Source organism: Mustelus asterias, unplaced genomic scaffold, assembly GCF_964213995.1.
Source record: "Mustelus asterias unplaced genomic scaffold, sMusAst1.hap1.1 HAP1_SCAFFOLD_799, whole genome shotgun sequence".
Classification (NCBI taxonomy): domain Eukaryota; kingdom Metazoa; phylum Chordata; class Chondrichthyes; order Carcharhiniformes; family Triakidae; genus Mustelus; species Mustelus asterias.
Genome location: NW_027590746.1, coordinates 88,192 through 111,003, shown reverse-complemented (window position 1 = coordinate 111,003; position 22,812 = coordinate 88,192). Strand labels below are relative to the sequence as shown.

The 22,812-nt window shown below is 51.9% G+C and overlaps 1 protein-coding gene across 1 annotated transcript in view; it reads left to right on the top strand.

The window, feature by feature from the left end:
- The window catches only part of LOC144487450 (uncharacterized), a 142,169-nt gene that overhangs the window by 42,737 nt on the left and 76,620 nt on the right, over positions 1-22,812 (top strand). The window contains exon 3 of the mRNA XM_078205528.1: positions 14,671-14,840. Coding sequence (XP_078061654.1) covers positions 14,671-14,840 — 170 coding nt within the window. The remainder of the gene's footprint in view (positions 1-14,670; positions 14,841-22,812) is intronic.

Genomic DNA, 22,812 nt, shown 5'->3' with positions numbered 1-22,812 from the left:
TTGCTTCTCTGAGTGGAGGCCTGTGACTAGTGGTGTGCCGCAGGGATCGGTGTTGGGTCCATTGTTGTTTGTCATCTATATCAATGATCTGGATGATAATGTGGTCAATTGGATCAGCAAGTTTGCTGATGATACAAAGATTGGAGGTGTAGTGGACAGTGAGGAAGGTTTTCAAAGCTTGCAGAGGGATTTGGACCAACTAGAAAAATGGGCTGGAAAATGGCAAATGGAATTTAACGCAGACAAGTGTGAGATATTGCACTTTGGAAGGACAAACCAAAGAAGAACGTACAGGGTAAATGGTAGGACTCTGAAGAGTGCAGTTGAACAGAGGGATCTGGGAATACAGGTACAGAATTCCCTAAAAGTGACGTCACAGGTGGATAGGGTCGTAAAGAGTGCCTTTGGTACATTGGCCTTTATAAATCGGAGTATCGAGTATAAAAGTTGGCGTGTTATGGTAAGGTTATATTAGGCATTGGTGAGGCCAAATTTGGAGTATTGTGTACAGTTTTGGTCACCTAGCTACAGGAAGGATGTAAATAAGGTTGAAAGAGTGCAGAGAAGGTTCACAAGGATGTTGCCGGGACTTGGGAAGCTGAGTTACAGAGAGAGATTGAATAGGTTGGGACTTTATTCCCTGGAGCGTAGAAGATTGAGGGGAGATTTGATAGAGGTGTATAAGATTTTGATGGGTATAGATAGAGTGAGTGCAAGCAGGCTTTTTCCACTGAGGCTAGGGGAGAAAAAAACCAGAGCGCATGGGTTAAGGGTGAAAGGAGAAAAGTTTAAAGGGAATATTATGGGGGGCTTCTTCACGCAGAGAGCGGTGGGAGTGTGGAATGAGCTGCCGGATAAAGTGGTAAACATTTTTAACATTTAAGAAAAACTTGGACGGGTTCATGGATGAGAGGGGTTTGGAGGGATATGGTCCAAGTGCAGGTCAGTGGGACTGGGCATAAAATGGTTCGGCAAAGACAAGAAGGGCCAAAAGGCCTGTTTCTGAGCTGTAATTTTCTATGGTTCTATTCTTCTTCTATGGAAAGCGGTAGATGTGGTTTATTTGGATTTTAGTAAGGCGTTCAATAAGGTCCTCCATGCAAGGCTTCGAGAAAAAGTGGAGGGCATGGGATCGAAGGGGCTGCTGCCCTGTGGATCCAGAACTGGCTTGCCCAAAGGAGGCAGAGATTGTGTATCGATGGGTCTTTTTCTAAAAAGAGGTTGGTCACCAGTGGTGTGCTCCAGGGATCTGTTCTGGGACCCTTGCTGTTTGTCATTTTCATAAATGACCTGGATGAGGAAGTGGAGGGATGGGTTGGTAAGTTTGCCGATGACACGAAGCTTGGTGGGGTTGTGGATAGTCTGGAGGGATGTCAGAAGTTACAGAGGGACATAGATAGGATGCAAGACTGGGCGGAGAAGTGGCAGATGGACTTCAACTCAGAGAAATGCGTAGTGGTCCATTTTGGCAGGTCAATTGGGATGAAGGAGTACAATATAAAGGGAAAGACTCTTCGTACTGTGGAGGATCAGAAGGACCTTGGGGTCCGGGTCCATCGGACTCTAAAATCGGCCCCGCAGGTGGAGGAGGTGGTTAAGATGGCGAATGGTGTGCTGGCCTTTATCAATCGAGGGATTGAGTTGAGGAGTCCGGGGATAATGATGCAGCTATATAAGACCCTCGTCAGACCCCACTTGGAGTACTGTGCTCAGTTCTGGTCGCCTCACGAGAGGAAGGATGTGGAAAAGATTGAAAGGGTGCAGAGGAGATTTACAAGGATGTTGCCTGGATTGAGTGGCATGCCTTATGAGGATAGGCTGAGGGAGCTCGGTCTTTTCTCCTTGGAGAGACGTAGGATGAGAGGAGACCTAATAGAGGTATATAAGATGTTGAGAGGCATAGATCGGGTGGACTCTCAGAGGCTTTTTCCCAGGGTGGAAATGGCTGCTACGAGAGGACACAGGTTTCACTTTATTGCAGTGTGAATGTAAACCGACTTGTTACACGAGGAAATAAACTTTAAAATAATCTTCAAAACATTGCAAATGTTTTTTCGTGTTCCAAACCTGCTTGTGTGCATTCCTCTGTGTCGATTATAGACCTGAGTTTGCACATTTACCATAAATCTAATGAATAACAAAGAGAGTTGGACAGGTAGGAATTTATTTAAACATGCACACTGTTGATTTATTCCTCTCGCTGTCCCTTAACCAGAATCAGGGTGTTCTCACTTTCTCCAGGGTCCCTGCACTATTTTGCTGCTGTAATTTTTCATCCATTCACGGGATGTTGGTGTTGCTTCCAAGGCCCAAATTTATTGCCCGTCACTAATTACCCCTTGAGAAGGTGGTGGTGAGCTGTCTTCTTGACCCACTGCAGTCCATGAGGTTTAGGTACGGAATTTGGGAGGGAGTTTGGGTGCTGTTTGGGAGAGAGATTCAAGAGTTTGACTTAGTGACAGTGAAGGAACAACAATATATTTCCAAGTCAGGATGGTGAGTGACTTGGAGGGGTTCTTGCAGGAGGTGCTATTCCCGGGCATCTGCTCGGCTTGTCCTTCTAGCAGTGATGTGGTCTTGTGTTTGAGAGGTGCTGTCATTCACATTTGGCAGCAGGATATCACTAACTGCTGCATTTTACACTGAACCTGAGATTCTGGGCCTGATTTTACCATTTTCATTCGAAGTGCCGAATCTGGGCGTAATGCAGATCCGACTTAGAAATCTGCTTTCAGGCCCCCCCCCCCATACGCTGTCAGCCATCTCCAGTCCCATTCGCGCTGTGGGCGGGGCTTAGCGCGGCCGAAACGATCGGAGCTCTGACCTGCGCAGTTGGAAAAAAAGTTGAAAAAGCGCGCCTGTCACATCACTCCCAGGCCGGGTAATGCCTCCCCCTCGCCCCCACAGACATTGCCCCACCCACACAGCATTACAGACCCACCTATCCCCCCACCCTCCACCACCCAGAACAATTGCGAATCCCTCCGCCCTCCCCCACCGCCCCCCCCTCCCCCGCCCACCCCCACCGCCCCCTCCCCTCCCCCCCCCCCCCCCCTCAGCAGCACACCTGCAAGTGCTCACTTGCTTTCCCCCAATGCTAACAAGCAAACTGCATGGAACTTGCTGGAATGTTCTGTCAAACTGCCTGCAGCTGATCTGCCCTAACGAAGGGCAGCTCCATAAAAAACTCCAGGCAGGACAGGCAGGCAGTACAGGACAATGTGCGCACGACCAGCCCCCGATTTTCTGAGGACGACTTGGGGAGGCTGCTGGATGCAGCTGAGGCGAGGCGGGCCACCCTCTTCCTCCCAGGAGGACGCAGACCCAGGGGGGCTGATGACCATGCGGCCTGGGAGGCAGTCGCCGCCTCGGTTAGTGCCAAGGCACTGGCCCCCCGAACCGTGAGGCAGTGTCGGAAAAAAATCAGTCACCTCATCCGGGTAGCAAGGGTGAGTGCTGAACCCCATTCAGCATGCTCCCCCATATCTCCCCCAGATCCTCCTATTCCCAGCACCCTGCATGCTTCCAGCTCCTGACCCCCAAGCACCTCCTTCCTTTCCCCCCAATGAGCCCCACTGTGTTTGCCCTCTAAGGGTCACCACCTGATTCTGTGCATGAGTCACGCCACCATTTATTTCATGGTTCCTTCTGTCTCCACAGAAGAAGACCGAGCACAATACCCGTGAGAGGATGAAGACAGGGGGTGGTGAGCCAGACCTCCAGGTCCTCACCCCGTCCAAGGAGCGGGCGCTGGAGCTCACCAGAGATGGGGAGACGCGGGCTCTTAGCGACAGCATGGTCGGTCTGCCATCCAGACGTGAGCACCTGTCATTCCTGCACTAACTTTGAGGCAACCTCTTGGGGGCACGAGTTTCGGGTGCAAGGGGCAAGGAGTAAAGGAGATGTATTGAGTGGGTGCCTGAAACTTACTGCCCGGGAAGGTCGTGGAAGCGGAAACTACAGGGACATTTAAGGGGCATCTCTACAGCTATCTGAATGGGATGGGAACAGAGGCATATGGGGGCAAACAAATCAGATGGGCAGCCTGGTCGCTACAGGGTTGGATGTCCGAAGGGCCTGTCCCTGTGATGCAATCGTCTGGGTTCAGTGTTCTATGTTCAAGAGAGCCATGTGATTCGTGTGTTTGGCCTCCCGGATTCCTCTCCCTCCCTTGCACTTAACCTTGTGTCCTGTGTTTCTGGGACAGATCCTGATGCCCCAGGGCCTTCTGGACCGCAGGCCCCGGATACAGCTCCCAACCATCCTGGGACCGAGAGCTCGGACGAGTCCTCGGAGGATATGGGTGAAGGGACCTCCGAGGGAGGCACCGTTTATCCATCAGCTTCTACCTCAAACCACCATCGCAGAAACGGACACGTCGGTGGGTCCGGTTAGTGTTGAGGCTTCTGGGTCACAGCTGCTGATGTACATCGGGTGGAGGAGGAAACGTCCGAGGCCTCTGGCATGCGGGGGCTTGCTGGAGGTGAGGACACAGCTGGCCCCAGGCTACATGCTGGGCCTCTGAGATCACTTCTCCCTCAGCTGCTGGAGATGCAGCAACGGAGCCAGGGAATGCAGGAGGGGCTGACGGCCACACTGGACCAACTGCGAGGCTGCTGGGAGGAGTCCCAAGGCTTTCAGGTGGACCAGCTATTGGCTGTCATGCATGCTTCCAATGCCAACACTGCAAGGATGGCATCTGCAGTGGAAAGCCTGGGGCAGGGGATCCTCACCATGGGTGGCAGGCTCCAAGCAATGGCTGAGTCACAGCAGGTCATAGCAGAGGGACTGTGAGCAGGCGACTTGAGATTCTGTGGCCCATGGCTGAGAGGCTCGAGAGCTTGCAGGAGACCCAGAGGGACAGCACTGAGACACAGCGGGCAATGGCAGCAACCCTTGAGAAGGTGGCCCAGTCTCAGAGGGCCAGGGCTGAGGGCTTGCAGAGCATGGCCCAGTCTCACAGGGCACTTGCTGCGGCCATTGAGAGATGGCCCACGACTCAAGTGGCCATCGTGGAGGGGTCGACCACCATGGGTAAGACGCAGGTGGTCCTCCAGGACTGGCAGTGCCAGGTGACGCCGGAGCTTCTGGAGCTCACTGCAGAAGCACCAGTGGAGTGACCCAGGGGCCAAAAGGGACCCCAAGGGAGGAGGAAGGGTGCGTGCCCACGCCGGGGCCTTCCAGCCAGGAGACTTTGGCTATGGCAACACCTTCTGACTCTCCCCTTCCTGACAGTGTGGCATCTCAGGGGCAGCGGGATGAAGAGGGTGTCATGGAAACATCCCAGACACCTGGAAGCCGGCCAGGGCCCTCAAGATGTCAGCGAGAACAAGCCCTCCACCCTGGAAACCCTGGATGAACCTGTATCTGAGGTCACCATTGCAGATGTCAGAGCTGCTTTCTCGAAGATCATCCCACGGAAAGCAACTGGCCCGGATGGGGTACCCAGACGAGCACTCAGATCCTGTGTGGATCAACTGGCGCAAGTATTCACAGACATCTTCAATCTCTCTCTACATCAATCTGAGGTCCCTATCTGCTTCAAGAAGATGACCATCATCCCAGTACCTAAAAAAAACCAAGCAGCGTGCCTGAATGACTATCGGCCGGTAGCTCTGACATGCGTCATTATGAAGTGCTTCAAAAGGATAGTCATGGCACGACTCAATTCCAGCCTCCCGGACGACCTGGATCCACGACAGTTTGCCGACCGCCGCAACAGGTCCACAGCAGACACCTTCTCTCTGGCCCTGCACTCAACCCAGGAACACCTGGATAACAAGGATGCCTATGTCAGACTCCTATTTATTGACAATAGCTAAGCCTTCAACACTATCTTCCCACGAAACTCATCTCCAAACTCCGTGGCCTGCGCCTTGGCACCTCCCCCTGCCACTGGATCCTGAACTTCCTAACTCACAGTCCACAATTAGAAACGATAGGCAACAACACCTCCTCCACGATCATCCTCAATACCGGTGCCCCACAAGGCTATGTTCTCAGACACCTACTATTCTCCTTATACACCTATGACTGTGCGGCCAAATTCCCCTCCAATTCGATTTTCAAGTTTGCTGATGACACCACCATAGTGGGTCGGATCTCAAACAATGATGAGACAGAGTACAGGAATGAGATAGAGAATCTGGTGAACTGGTGCGGCAACAATAATCTCTCCCTCAATGTCAACAAAATGAAGGAGATTGTCATCGACTTCAGGAAGCATAAAGGAGAACATTCCCCTGTCTACATCAATGGGGACAAAGTAGAAGGGGTCGAGAGCTTCACGTTTTTAGGTGTCCAGATCACCAACAACCTGTCCTCGTCCCCGCATGCCGACACTGTAGTTAAGAAAGCCCACCAACACCTCTACTTTCTCAGAAGACTAAGGAAGGGACCAAGGAAGGAAATTAGGAGAGCCAGAAGGGGTCACGAGAAGGCCCTGGCATGTAGGATTAAGGAGAACCCTAAGGCGTTCTATAAATATGTGAAGAGTAAAAGGATGAGACATGACGGAATCGGGTCTATAAAAGGTGAAGGCGGGAAAGTCTGTACGGAACCAGTAGAAATGGCAGAGGTGCTCAATGAGTATTTTGCCTCGGTTTTCACAGAGGAGAAGGACCTGGGTGGATGTACTGCGGGCATGCGGTGGACTGAAAGGATTGAGTATGTGGACTTTAACAAAGAGGTTGTGCTGGAATCTTTGAATGGCATCAAGATAGATAAGTCGCCGGGTCCGGATGGGATGTACCCCAGGTTACTGTGGGAGGCGAGGGAAGAGATTGCAGAGCCTCTGGCGATGATCTTTGCATCGTCGATGGAGGCAGGTGAGGTGCCGGAGGATTGGAGGATTGCGGATGTGGTTCCTATTTTCAAGAAGGGGAATAGGGGTAGCCCAGGTAATTACCGACCGGTGAGTCTAACCCCAGTGGTTGGTAAACTGATGGAGAAGATCCTGAGGGACAGGATATATGAGCATTTAGAGAGGTTTAGTATGCTCAAGAATACTCAGCACGGCTTTGTCAAGGGCAGATCGTGCCTTACAAGCCTGGTGGAGTTCTTCGAAAATGTGACTCAACACATTGACGAAGGGGAGGCGGTAGATGTGGTTTGTTTGGATTTTAGCAAGGCGTTCAATAAGGTCCCCCCTGCAAGGCTTCTAGAAAAAGTGAGAGGGCATGGGATCCAAGGGGCTGCTGCCCTGTGGATCCAGAACTGGCTTGCCCAAAGGAGGCAGAGAGTAGGTATAGATGGGTATTTTTCTAAATGGAGGTCAGTCACCAGTGGTGTGCCCCAGGGATCTGTTCTGGGACCCTTGCTGTTTGTCATTTTCATAAATGACCTGGATGAGGAAGTGGAGGGATGGGTTGGTAAGTTTGCCGACGACACGGAGCTTGGTGGATAGTATGGAGGGATGTCAGAAGTTACAGAGGGACATAGATAGGATGCAAGACTGGGCGGAGAAGTGGCAGATGGACGTCAACCCAGATAAATGCGTCGTGGTCCATTTTGGAAGGTCAAATGGGATGAAGGAGTACAATATAAAGGGAAAGACTCTTAGTACTGTAGAGGATCAGAAGGACCTTGGGATCCGGGTCCATAGGACTCTGAAATCGACCCCGCAGGTGGAGGAGGTGGTTAAGATGGCGTATGGTGCTGGCCTTTATCAATCGAGGGATTGAGTTTAGGAGTCCGGGGATAATGATGCAGCTATATAAGACCCTCGTCAGACCCCACTTGCAGTACTGTGCTCAGTTCTGGTCGCCTCATTACAGGAAGGATGTGGAAAAGATTGAAAGGGTGCAGAGGAGATTTACAAGGATGTTGCCTGGATTGAGTGGCATGCCTTATGAGGATCGGCTGAGGGAGCTCGGTCTTTTCTCCTTGGAGAGACGTAGGATGAGAGGAGACCTAATAGAGGTGTATAAGATGTTGAGAGGCATAGATCGGGTGGACTCTCAGTGGCTTTTTCCCAGGGTGGAAATGTCTGCTACGAGAGGACACAGGTTTAGGGTGCTGGGGGGTAGGTACAGGGGAAATGTTAGGGGTATGTTTTTCACACAGCGGTTGGTGGGCGAGTGGAATCGGCTGCCGTCAGTGGTGGTGGAGGCGAACTCAATAGGGTCTTTTAAGAGACTCCTGGATGAGTACATGGAGCGTAATAGGATGGAGGGTTATAGGTAGGTCTAGAAGGTAGGGATGTGTTCGGCACAACTTGTGGGCCGAAGGGGCTGTTTGTGCTGCAGTTTTTCTATGTATCTATGTTTCTATGTTCTAAATTTGGCATGTCAGCTACGACTCTCACCAACTTTTACAGATGCACCATAGAAAGCATTCTTTCTGGTTGTATCACAGCTTGGCATGGCTCCTGCTCTCCCCAAGACCACAAGGAGCTACAGAAGATCGTGAATATATCCCAATCCATCACGCAAACCAGCCTCCCATCCATTCACTCTGTCTACACTTCCCGCTACCTCGGCAAAGCAGCCAGCATAATTGAGGACCCTATGCACCCCGGACATTCTCTCTTCCACCTTCTTCCGTCGGGAAAATGAAACAAAAGTCTGAGATCATGTACCAACCGACTCAAGAACAGCTTCTTCTCTGCTACCATCGGACTTTTGAATGGACTTACCTGGTATTAAGTTGATCTTTCTCTGCACTACATTCTGCACTCTCTCATTTCCTTCTCTATGAACGGTATGTTTTGTCTGTATAGCGTTCAAGAAACAATGGTTTTCACTGTATGTTAATACATGTGACAATAATAATAAGGGCTGCAGGGAAACTGGGAACTACAGGTCAGTGAGCCTCGTATCTGTCGTGGGTAAGTTGTTGGAAGGTATTTTGAGAGATAGGATCTACAGGCATTTAGAGACGCAAGGACTGATTAGGGACATCAGCTTGGCTTTCTGAGTGGAAAATTATGTCTTACAAATTTGATTGAGTTTTTTGAAAGGGTAACCAAGATGTTAGATGAGGGCAGTGCAGCTGGTGTTGTCTGCATGCTCCAACAACTTACCCACTACAGATGTGAGGCTCACTGGCCTGGAGTTCCCAAGCTTTTCCCTGCAGCCCTTCTGAAACAACCACAAGTTGTGCCGAACACATCCCTACCTTCTAGACCTACCTATAACCCTCCATCCTATTACGCTCCATGTACTCATCCAGGAGTCTCTTAAAAGACCCTATTGAGTTCGCCTCCACCACCACTGACGGCAGCCGATTCCACTCGCCCACCAACCGCTGTGTGAAAAACATACCCCTAACATTTCCCCTGTACCTACCCCCCAGCACCCTAAACCTGTGTCCTCTCGTAGCAGACATTTGCCACCCTCCAATCTTCAGACACCTCATTTGTGACTATCGATGATTCAAATATCTCTGTAAGAGTTTTAACAACACCAGGTTAAAGTCCAACAGGTTTATTTGGTAACAAATGGCATTTGCTACCAAATAAACCTGTTGGACTTTAACCTGATGTTGTTAAAACTCTTACTGTGTTTACCCCACTCCAATACCGGCATCTCCACATCATCAAATATCTCTGCCAGGGGACCTGCAAATTCCTCCCGAGTGTCCTGGGATACACTTCATCACGTCCCAGGGATTTATCTATCTTGATGTGCTTTAAGACCTCCTTCTCTGTTATATGTACAATCCTCAAGACATGATTTGATTCCGATTTGATTCGATTTATTATTGTCACATGAATTAACATACAGTGAAAAGTATTGTTTCTTGCGTGATATACAGACAAAACATACCGATCATAGGGAAGGAAAGGAGAGAGTGCAGAACGTAGTGTTACAGTCAAAGCTAGGGTGTAGAGAAAGATCAACTTAATGCAAGGTAGGTCCATTCAAATGTCTGACAGCAGCAGGGAAGAAGCTGTTCTTGAGTCGGTTGGTACGTGACCTCAGACTTTTGTATCTTTTTCCCAACGGAAGAAAGTGGAAGAGAGAATGTCCGGGGTGCATGGGGTCCTTAATTATGCTGGCTGCTTTGCCAAGGCAGCGGGAAGTGTAGACAGAGTGAATGGATGGGAGGCTGGTTTGCGCGATAGATTGGGATATATTCACAACCGTTTGTAGTTCCTTGTGGTCTTGGGCAGAGCAGGAGCCACACCAAGCTGTGATGCAACAGAAAGAATGCTTTCCATGGTGCATCTGTCAAAGTTTGTGAGTGTCGTAGCTGACATGCCAAATTTCCTTAATCTTCTGAGAAAGTAGAGGCATTGGTGGGCTTTCTTAACTATAGTATCGGCATGGGGGGACCAGGACAGGTTGTTGGTGATCTGGACATCTAAAAACTTAAAGCTCTCGATCCTTTCTACTTCATCCCCATTGATGTAGACAGGGGCATGTTCTCCTTTACGCTTCCTGAAGTCGATGACAATCTCCTTTCTTTTGTTGATATTGAGGGAGACGTTATTGTTGCTACACCAGCTTACCAGATTCTCTATCTCATTCCTGTACTCTGTCTCATCATTGTTTGAGATCCAACCCACTACGGTGATGTCGTCAGCAAACTTAAAAATTGAATTGGATGGGAATTTGGCCACACAATCATTGGTGTATAAGGAGTATAGTAGGGGGCTGAGAACACAAACTTGTGGGGCACCGGTGTTGAGGATGATCGTGGAGGAGGTGTTGTTGCCTATCCTAACTGATTGTCGTCTGTGAGTTCGGAATTTCCGGCTCCAGTCGCAGAGGGAGGTGCTGAGGCCCAGGCCACGGAGTTTGGAGTTGAATCGGCATCACTATTTAATTCCCCAAGTTCCCGAACATCCATGCCTTTCTCAACAGTTAATACTGATAAGAAATGTTCATTTAGGATCTCGCCCATCTCTTGTGGGTCCGCACATAGATGAGCTTGTTGATCCTTAAGAGGCCCTGCTCTCTCCCTAGTTACTCTTTTGCTCTTTATCTACTTGTAGAAGCTCTATGGATTCTCCTTTGCCTTATCTGCCAAAACAATCTCGTGTCCCCTTTTTGCCCTCCTGATTTCTCTCTTAACTCTACTCCTACACGCTCTATACTCTTCAAGGGATTCACTTGATCCCAGCTGCCTACGCATGTCATGCGCCTCCTTCTTCTTCTTGACCTGGGCCTCAATATCCCAAGTCATCCAGGGTTCCCTACTTCTAGCAGCCTTGCCCTTCACTCTGAGAAGAATGTGCTTCCCCTGAACCCTGGGTAATACCAGCCACTGTCCTTCCTCACATTGTTCCATTGTATCTGTGCTCTCTGCAATGTTCACTTTGCTCTTGGGAATCAGATGTTGATTTTGGACACTGTTTAGATTTGTCTGCTTTCATTATCTCTAGTTCACTTTATTGCAGTGTGAATGTAAACCGACTTGTTACACGAGGAAATAAACTTTAAAATAATCTTCAAAACATTGCAAATGTTTTTTCGTGTTCCAAACCTGCTTGTGTGCATTCCTCGGTGTCGATTATAGACCTGAGTTTGCACATTTACCAGAAATCTAATGAATAACAATGAGAACTTTGAACAAAATGGACCACTACGCATTTATCAACCCAGATAAATGCGTCGTGGTCCATTTTGGCAGGTCAAATGGGATGAAGGAGTACAATATAAAGGGAAAGACTGTTAGTACTGTAGAGGATCAGAAGGACCTTGGGGTCCGGGTCCATAGGACTCTAAAATCGGCCCCGCAGGTGGAGGAGGTGGTTAAGAAGGCGTATGGTGTGCTGGCCTTTATCAATCGAGGGATTGAGTTTAGCAGTCCGGGGATAATGATGCAGCTATATAAGACCCTCATCAGACCCCACTTGGAGTACTGTGCTCAGTTCTGGTCGCCTCACGAGAGGAAGGATGTGGAAAAGATTGAAAGGGTGCAGAGGAGATTTACAAGGATGTTGCCTGGATTGAGTGGCATGCCTTATGAGGATAGGCTGAGGCAGCTCGGTCTTTTCTCCTTGGAGAGACGTAGAATGAGAGGAGACCTAATAGAGGTATATAAGATGTTGAGAGGCATAGATCGGGTGGACTCTCAGAGGCTTTTTCCCACGGTGGAAATGGCTGCTATGAGAGGACGCAGGTTTAAGGTGCTGGGGGGTAGGTACAGGGGAGATGTTCGGGGGAAGTTTTTCACACAGAGGGTGGTGGGCGAGTGGAATTGGCTGCCGTCAGTAGTGGTGGAGGCAAACTCAATAGGGTCTTTTAAGAGACTCCTGGATGAGTACATGGGGCTGAATAGGATGGAGGGTTATAGGTAGGCCTCGAAGGTAAAGATATGTTCGGCACAACTTGTGGGGCCGAAGGGCCTGTTTTGTGCTGTAGTTTTTCTTTGTTTCTATGTTTCTAACTGAACAGGTAGGAATTTATTTAAACATGCACACTGTTGATTTATTCCTCTCGCTGTCCCTTAACCAGAATCAGGGTGTTCCCACTTTCTCCAGGGTCCCTGCACTATTTTGCTGCTGTAATTTTTCATCCATTCACGGGATGTTGGTGTTGCTTACAAGACCCAAATTTATTGCCCGTCACTAAATACCCCTTGAGAAGGTGGTGGTGAGCTGTCTTCTTGACCCACTGCAGTCCATGAGGTTTAGGTACGGAATTTGGGAGGGAGTTTGGGTGCTGTTCGGGAGAGAGATTCAAGAGTTTGACTTAGTGACAGTGAAGGAACAACAATATATTTCCAAGTCAGGATGGTGAGTGACTTGGAGGGGTTCTTGCAGGAGGTGCTATTCCCGGGCATCTGCTCGGCTTGTCCTTCTAGCAGGGACGTGGTCTTGTGTTTGAGAGGTGCTGTCATTCACATTTGGCAGCAGGATATCACTAACTGCTGCATTTTACACTGAACCTGAGATTCTGGGCCTGATTTTACCATTTTCATTCGAAGTGCCGAATCTGGGCGTAATGCAGATCCGACTTAGAAATCTGCTTTCAGGCCCCCCCCCCCATACGCTGTCAGCCATCTCCAGTCCCATTCGCGCTGTGGGCGGGGCTTAGCGCGGCCGAAACGATCGGAGCTCTGACCTGCGCATGTGCAGTTGGAAAAAAAGTTGAAAAAGCGCGCCTGTCACATCACTCCCGGGCCGGGTAATGCCTCCCCCTCGCCCCCACAGACATTGCCCCACCCACACAGCATTACAGACCCACCTATCCCCCCACCCTCCACCACCCAGAACAATTGCGAATACCTCCGCCCTTCCCCCCACCGATCTCAGGCAGAGTGGCAGCGGACCCTCCCCCTCCCCTCACTGATCTCAGGCAGAGAGATCCCCCCTTCACCCTACAGATATCAGGCAGAGTGATCCCCCTCACTCCCAGCCCGGACCCTCTCGCACAAGGCCCCATCCCACCTACACTCCGATGGCTGTGTGACACCTCCCTCTCTCTCCCCTGTCGCTAATCATTGAGGAACTCATCCACCACCACCGCCCCCCGCCCTCCCCCTACCGCCCCCCCTCCCCCCGCCCTCCACCCCCCCCCACCCCCCCCCCCCCCCCACCCCCCCTCCCTCAGCAGCACACCTGCAAGTGCTCACTTGCTTTCCCCCAATGCTAACAAGCAAACTGCATGGAACTTGCTGGAATGTTCTGTCAAACTGCCTGCAGCTGATCTGCCCTAACGAAGGGCAGCTCCATAAAAAACTCCAGGCAGGACAGGCAGGCAGTACAGGACAATGTGCGCACGACCAGCCCCCGATTTTCTGAGGACGACTTGGGGAGGCTGCTGGATGCAGCTGAGGCGAGGCGAGGCGGGCCACCCTCTTCCTCCCAGGAGGACGCAGACCCAGGGGGGCTGATGACCATGCGGCCTGGGAGGCAGTCGCCGCCTCGGTCAGTGCCAAGGCACTGGCCCCCCGAACCGTGAGGCAGTGCCGGAAAAAAATCAGTCACCTCATCCGGGTAGCAAAGGTGAGTGCTGAACCCCATTCAGCATGCTCCCCCATATCTCCCCCAGATCCTCCTATTCCCAGCAGCCTGCATGCTTCCAGCTCCTGACCCCCAAGCACCTCCTTCCTTTCCCCCCAATGAGCCCCACTGTGTTTGCCCTCGAAGGGTCACCACCTGATTCTGTGCATGAGTCACGCCACCATTTATTTCATGGTTCCTTCTGTCTCCACAGAAGAAGACCGAGCACAATACCCGTGAGAGGATGAAGACAGGGGGTGGTGAGCCAGACCTCCAGGTCCTCACCCCGTCCAAGGAGCGGGCGCTGGAGCTCACCAGAGATGGGGAGACGCGGGCTCTTAGCGACAGCATGGTCGGTCTGCCATCCAGACGTGAGCACCTGTCATTCCTGCACTCACTTTGAGGCAACTTCTTGGGGGCACGAGTTTCGGGTGCAAGGGGCAAGGAGTAAAGGAGATGTATTGAGTGGGTGCCTGAAACTTACTGCCCGGGGAGGTCGTGGAAGCAGAAACTACAGGGACATTTAAGGGGCATCTCTACAGCTATCTGAATGGGATGGGAACAGAGGCATATGGGGGCAAACAAATCAGATGGGCAGCCTGGTCGCTACAGGGTTGGATGTCCGAAGGGCCTGTCCCTGTGATGCAATCGTCTGGGTTCAGTGTTCTATGTTCAAGAGAGCCATGTGATTCGTGTGTTTGGCCTCCCGGATTCCTCTCCCTCCCTTGCACTTAACCTTGTGTCCTGTGATTCAGGGACAGATCCTGACGCCCCAGGGCCTTCTGGACCGCAGGCCCCGGATACAGCTCCCATCCATCCTGGGAACGAGAGCTCAGACGAGTCCTCGGAGGATATGGGTGAAGGGACCTCCGAGGGAGGCACCGTTTATCCATCAGCTTCTACCTCACAAACCACCATCGCAGAAACGGACACGTCGGTGGGTCCGGTTAGTGTTGAGGCTTCTGGGTCACAGCTGCTGATGTACATCGGGTGGAGGAGGAAACGTCCGAGGCCTCTGGCATGCGGGGGCTTGCTGGAGGTGAGGACACAGCTGGCCCCAGGCTACATGCTGGGCCTCTGAGATCACTTCTCCCTCAGCTGCTGGAGATGCAGCAACGGAGCCAGGGAATGCAGGAGGGGCTGACGGCCACACTGGACCAACTGCGAGGCTGCTGGGAGGACTCCCAAGGCTTTCAGGTGGACCAGCTATTGGCTGTCATGCGTGCTTCCAATGCCAACACTGCAAGGGTGGCGTCTGCAGTGGAAAGCCTGGGGCAGGGGATCCTCACCATGGGTGACAGGCTCCAAGCAATGACCGAGTCACAGCAGGTCATAGCAGAGGGACTGTGAGCAGGCGACTTGAGATTCTGCGGCCCATGGCTGAGAGGCTCGAGAGCTTGCAGGAGACCCAGAGGGACAGCACTGAGACACAGCGGGCAATGGCAGCAACCCTTGAGAAGGTGGCCCAGTCTCAGAGGGCCAGGGCTGAGGGCTTGCAGAGCATGGCCCAGTCTCACAGGGCACTTGCTGCGGCCATTGAGAGATGGCCCACGACTCAAGTGGCCATCGCAGAGGGGTCGACCACCATGGGTAAGGCACAAATGGTCCTCCAGGACTGGCAGTGCCAGGTGACGCCGGAGCTTCTGGAGCTCACTGCAGAAGCACCTGTGTCCCATGGAGTGACCCAGGGGCCAAAAGGGACCCCAAGGGAGGAGGAAGGGTGCGAGCCCACGCCGGGGCCTTCCAGCCAGGAGACTGTGGCTATGGCAACACCTTCTGACTCTCCCCTTCCTGACAGTGTGGCATTACAGGGGCAGCGGGATGAAGAGGGTGTCATGGAAACATCCCAGACACCTGGAAGCCGGCCAGGGCCCTCCAGGTCCAGGGCCTCGCATCACAGGCCACGGGGCGAGGCCACGCGCATCACAGGCCACGGGGCGAGGCCACGCGCATCACAGGCCACGGGGCGAGGCCACGCGCATCACAGGCCACGGGGCGAGGCCACGCGCATCACAGGCCACGGGGCGAGGTCAGCAGCTGGCCCCCTCCACCTCCGATGTACATTCTGGGGAGTCACTGAGGCGCAGTGTGAGGCAGCGTAAGGTGAGGGAGTTGTAGTTGCTCTGAGGTGGTGCGGGGGTGACGGGCTGCACTCGTTAGAAAGGACTGTCGGCACCTCAGTGTTTTCTTTTCACAAGTTTCTGTGTTTCACCAGTTTATCTGAACGCCTTTATTGTAAATAAATGTTTTTTCACCCCAACCACCTGTGAAGAGGTTGTTTCGAAGAGGATTCCTGCCCCATTGATGATCACCTGATGGATGCCTCATGGTGAGATCAGTTGGGGTGGCCCCTCAATGAGGTGTCACTGAGGAAAGGAAGCCATTGGTCTCTCGTACCCCACGAGCGATAGCCTCCCGTCCCCCAACCCACCCGCCCCAGGGCCCTGTATGGGGGTTTTGGATCCCTTACCCACTAGACAGGCGTGGGCCCAGGTGCGAGCATGCATGTGGATCTCAGGCAGCAGTCAGACTGGTTTGCACCAGGGCATCATCAGAATGGTGCTCAGCGAGTTGTCATCACCCTCCTGCCTGGAAACAAATCGCGAACACAGAGTACCCAGGCCCACCACTCTGCTGTGACAATGTGCAGGATAAATGGAAGGCATTTTTCGGGGGTGGGGGGCAGGGGGGAAATGGAACCCACAATCACCATCCCCTAGCGACTGAACCGCCTGGTTATCAGGGCCTCCCTAGCCACCCTCGCATGCCTCAGCTGAGATGCCAGCCCTCCACCACCTGGCAGGTGTTCCAAGGTGTTCTCATCCTCCTCTTCCTCCTCCTCCCCTTCCTCCTCCTCCTGCTGGTCAACCTCTCCAGTGCCGTCCGGCTGGTCATCCTCCACATCCTCTTCCTCCTCCAAGAGGTCCCCTCGCTGCAGAGCCAGATTGTGCAGGGCACAGCGCACCACCACTATGTGGGAGGAGATCAGGGGGCTGTACTGGAGGGCCCCTCCGGATTGGTCCAGGCATCGGAATCGCATCTTGAGGAGCCCAATGCACCTCTCTACTGTTGCGCGGGATGCTACATGGGCCTCATTATAATGGGTCTCCGCCTCAGTCACAGGCCTCCACACATGCGTCATCAGCCATGTCCGAAGCGGGTAACCCATATCACCCAGGAGCCACCCCCGCAGCCTGGACTCCTCCTCAAATGCTTGCGGGATGTCCGAGCTCCTTACAATGAAGCTGTCATGCACGCTGTGTGGCGCAGACGTGCATTATGGTCATGTTGTGGTCACACACGATTTGTACGTTCAGGGAGTGGAACCCCTTCCTATTAACAAATCATCGTGGATTCTGTAGGGGGGCCCTGAGGGCGACATGGGTGCAGTCGACCGCCCCCTGCACATTCGGCATCCCCGCAATTACAACAAACCCCGCAGCCCGGGCTTCCTGATGGGCCTGGTCCAGGTTGAATTTGATGTACTGCCCAGCCCGGGCAGACAGGGCTTCAGTGACCTGCTTGACACAGGTGTGGACTGAAGACTGGGAGATGCCACAGACATCTCCGCTTGGGCTCTGGAAGGAGCCAGTCACATAGAAGTTCAGAGCGGCCATCAATCTGACAGCCACTGAGAGTGGGTGCCCCCCCACCCCCGCCCCCCCCCTCCCAACCCCCCGCTGCCCCGAGGCACCAGGTCCTGCAACAGGTCGCACAGGTGTCGCACGGTATCCTTTCGGAGTCGGAGATGTCGGCGGCACACGGTGTCCGACATCTCCTCGAAGGGCACTCGTGCACGGAACTGCCGGGGTCTCTGCTCCCTCCTTCTCCGAAGCCCCCGCTCTGGGTGAATGGCGGCCGCCTCCTGCCTCTGATGGTCGTCTCCCTCCGGTCCTGCAGGTGGTACGGCCCGGGCCTCCTGGGCCCGCAATTCTTCCTCGATGTCCTCCTCCTCAGCTCCAGCAGCAATCAAGAGAACAGCAAGGTCGAATGGTGGCATTGCAAATGCCATCTCGTCACTCTGAAAGGTGAGGGGGAGGTGGGGGGGAGGTGGGTTGGGGGGAGGTGGAAGTGAACAAATGTGGAAGTCATGCAACGCTGCTTGCCCCGAGCACATCGACAATCACAGCCCCCCCATGCCCCCCAATCCCCCCAGCCACATGCTTCACACAATCACAGCCCCCCCATGCCCCCCAATCCCCCCAGCCACATGCTCCACACAATCACAGCCCCCCCATGCCCCCCAATCCCCCCAGCCACATGCTTCACACAATCACAGCCCCCCCCATGCCCCCCAATCCCCCCAGCCACATGCTCCACACAATCACAGCCCCCCCATGCCCCCCAATCCCCCCAGCCACATGCTCCACACAATCACAGCCCCCCCCATGCCCCCCAATCCCCCCAGCCACATGCTTCACACAATCACAGCCCCCCCCATGCCCCCCAATCCCCCCAGCCACATGCTCCACACAATCACAGCCCCCCCCATGCCCCCCAATCCCCCCAGCCACATGCTTCACACAATCACAGCCCCCCCCATGCCCCCCAATCCCCCCAGCCACATGCTTCACACAATCACAGCCCCCCCCATGCCCCCCAATCCCCCCAGCCACATGCTTCACACAATCACAGCCCCCCCCATGCCCCCCAATCCCCCCAGCCACATGCTCCACACAATCACAGCCCCCCCATGCCCCCCAATCCCCCCAGCCACATGCTCCACACAATCACAGCCCCTGGTAACGTTGAGAGGCTGCAGCAGTGCGATCTGCAAGGGCTTTGTGCACATCCTTCAGCCTGAAGTGAGCTGTGGTGCGAGGGCCCAGCAGCACTGCAGGACCCGAGGTCAGTGCTGAGACCCGGGTTCGTGCTGCTGAACAAACATCGCAGATCGTGCATAGCAACAGCCCCCCCTCCCCCCCACACACTCGCAGAGCCGCCACCGACCTGGGACAGCAAAATGGCCGCAACAACAGGACACCCGTGAGTAGCGGAGGCCGTCGGATGCCATGCGCTTTCCTCCTCGCCGACCCTCACTGATGAAGCGCCTGATTCAGACTTTTATTCAGCAGGTCCATTACGGCGCGGTTCCGGATCGGCAAACGCGGTGGTAAAGGGGAAAATGCTGATAAAGTTGGGCGGGCAGTTCATTCATTCAATTTAAATTCATGCAAATGCATTTAAATCGCTGTTGCGCCCGTTTTGGGCGCAAAGTGGATTGCTGCCATTCCCGGGTTTTGGTAAAGTGGCAATCTGCACGGACACGGGTGTGGATCGCGATAATGGCCTCTCACCCGACTTTACCACGTTTTCGCAAAAATAGGGCCCTCTGTTTCTGATATTGTTACTCTAATTTCTCTAAAGCCTTCACATCTCCAAGATTGATCCACTTTTAGAAAATAAACTGTCTCCAACTTGTTAGATCTATCTTTTCGAGGCTGGTAAATCTGAGGAGACATTTTGATTAAATCTCCCTCTACACTGTCCCCATTGAATACTCCCAGGACAGGTACAGTATTGGGTTCGGTACAGTGTAAAACTCTCTCTGGACAGGGTTTGATGCAGAGTTAAGCTCCCTCTACACTGTCGCCAGGATAGATAGAGCACGGGTATAGATCTGTAAATCTCCATCTACATTGTCTCCAACATCTTTCCCAGCACAGGTAAAAGACAGTGTTAGACACAGTCTAATTTTCCTTCCATACCATCCCCATCAAACACTCCCAGGACAGGTACAGCACAGGGTTAGATACAGAGTAAAGCTCCCTCTACACCGTCCCCATCAAACACTCCCAGGACAGGTACAGCACGGGGTCAGATACAGAGTAAAGCTCCCTCTACACCGTCCCCATCAAACACTCCCAGGAAAGGTTCAGCTCAGGGTTAGATACTATGGAACTATAATCAGGGCCTAGTTTTAAGGCTGATTAAATTGGATATCCTAAATTAAAGAATTGGGCATATTAAAATCAAACACAGTCAAACCTCGGCAGGCCAGACTTGACGAAACTCAAATATAGAAGACACAGGAACATGTCTGGGCCTGGCCCATCAATCACCCATCAAAGATCATTGCACTCTACTGAGACTCAGCAAGATATCATCACACCCCATTGAAATGCACCAGCCTATTGTTCGAAGCCCAGATCAGGCCAGGCTTTCTGTCATCTAGAGTTCCTGCAGTTACCTTATCTGACAACAGGTTATATGTAAGCAACACCATGCAGATGGACACCTGGGGTGGGCCCCAGTGTCCTGTCAGGCAGATGTCAAGAAACCACTGGATATTGGGACCCCCTCCCAGGACCTCATTGGTCGGAAGCCAGAGAAGTTCGTAGAAAGGCGGAGAGGAAAGTGGACAAACCAGCACAGTGAAGACTCAACGAGGGAGGCAACCTTGACCATTCGGAAGACTGACCAGAGAAGGAAGAAAGGAAGAAGCTGCCATTGAGACTCACCTTCGTGACGATGGACCAGAGGGACTCAGAGAATCGAGCCTATAGTTTAACCAAACCATTTTTGCATGTAGCATACTTGAATGTGGGGTATCCTCTTGTTTTATGTGGGTAAATTAAGGGTTAATAGTATTATTATTATTAATAAACTTATTGAACCTTTACTTGTGTTTGTCCTTTGTCCATCTTGCAAATAAGGGCACCGGAATAAAACTTTTGAGTAAGTAAACTGGTCGAAAGTATCTGAGAATTAACAGGTACAACAATACACGGTATTATTGGGGCGGCACGGTAGCACAGTGGTTAGCCCTGCTGCTTCACAGCTCCAGGGACCTGGGTTCGATTCCCGGCTTGGGTCACTGTCTGTGTGGAGTTTGCACATTCTCCTCGTGTCTGCGTGGGTTTCCTCCGGGTGCTCCGGTTTCCTCCCACAGTCCAAAGATGTGCGGGTTAGGTTGATTGGCCATGCTAAAAATTCCCCTTAGTGTCCTGAGATGCGTAGGTTAGAGGGATTAGTGGGTAAATATATAGGGATATGGGGGTAGGGCCTGGGTGGGATTGTGGTCGGTGCAGACTCGATGGGCCGAATGGCCTCTTTCTGTACTGTAGGGTTTCTATGGATTTCTATGATTATCCTAGCTAGTCCCCCTGACACTAAGGGGCAATTGCGCATGGCCAATCCACCTAACCCGCACATCTTTTTGGACTGTGGGAGGAAACTGGAGCACCCGGAGGAAACCCACGCAGACATGGGGAGAATGTGCAAACTCCACTCAGGCAGTGACCCAAGCCAGGAATCGAACCGGGTCCCTGGCACTGTGAGGCAGCAGTGCTAACCACTGTGCCACCGTGCCGCCCATCCTCATCAATTGTCTCTACCAGACTCTTTTGGTGATGTGGTGACCAGAACTGTACACTGTACTCTATTTGTGCTCTAACAATTGTTTTATACAATTAGAGAAACATCTCCTTCCTCTTCTAATCTGTCTCGGGGGCAGGGAATTCATATGGTGTTCGTGGAAGTGGAAATGACTAGGGTTGGGAAGCATTTTCCGATCGGGGCCATTGTGATCTCCTGGACTCGTTTCGATCGCCTCAGGGGGTCGGAGAGGAATTTCCCAGATTTTTTTTCCCCATATTGGCCCTGGGGTTTTTCACTCTGGGTTTTCGCCTCTCCCTGGAGATCACATGGTCTGGAATGGGGGGGTGGGGGTGAGTTAATAGGTTGTAATGAACAAAGCATCGTAGCTGTGAGGGACAGCTCGGTGGATAGGATATTGGTATGTAGATAGGCTGGAAAATTGGGCGGGGATCCTGGATTCAGGATTCAATCCTGGACCGGGGAGCGGCGCGGGCTTGGGGGGCCGAATGGCCTGTTCCTGTGCTGTATTGTTCTTTGTTCTTTGTTCTTTAATCATGTCCTTGATCAATAAAGAAAAATCTCTACAGCATCATCTTGAGCACCTTATTTTCCTGTCACGCTATTGTCAGCAATCAGTGGACATATACTCCAAGATCCCTCTGCTCCACCACTCACCTCAATATCCACCATTCATTGTGTGTTCTCCATCCAGTGTTTGTCCTCCCAAAACCCATTCCCTCACACTTCTCCACATTGAGTTCTATTGCTCACACATCTACCCACCTGACCAATCCATCGATATCTTCCTGCTGTTTACAGCTTTCTTCCTCACTATCAAGCGCATGAACAATTTTCATCTCTTCTGCAGACATCTTATTCATGTCCCCAACTTTTAATTCCATTTCATTGACACGACCACAAGAACACAAGGAACTCAGTACAGATCCCTCTGGAATACCACTGGGAATAACCTTCCAATCTCAATAACCACACTACCCACAACCCTTTGCTTCTGACATTGAGACAATTGGCATCCAACTCTCCTTCCAATTTCCTGACGAGTGAGTCTTGTTTGACCTTGTCAAAGCTCTTGCTAAAACCCTTGTGGACTATATCATATATGTTACCCTCATCAACTCTCCATGTTACTTTGCCAATCAATGTAATCAAGTTATTGAGACTTGACTTATTTGAACAAATCCATTCTGACTCAAATTTATTTAAACCTTCCCAAATGATGATTTCTATTATTTCACAGCATTATTTCCCATTATTTTCCCACCACAGACATGAGGCTGAATGCTCTGTAATTACTCCGGCTATCTCTTAATCAATGTCATTACTTTTCCAGCTCCACATCTATAGGCACAGTTGATGGGTGAAGATGCTTTGTGTCTTTGTTACATCTTCCCTTGCTTTCCTCAGCAGCCTCCGGTATGAATTGTCTCTGCCTGGGGACATATCCACTTTCAAGGGTGGTAAACATCTTCATATTTCCTCCCTCACTGAGCTAATCTCATTTAATATTTCACACACCTCTTCCTTAAAATAATGAAATAACAAAAATAAAATGCTGGAAATATACAGCAGGTCAGCCA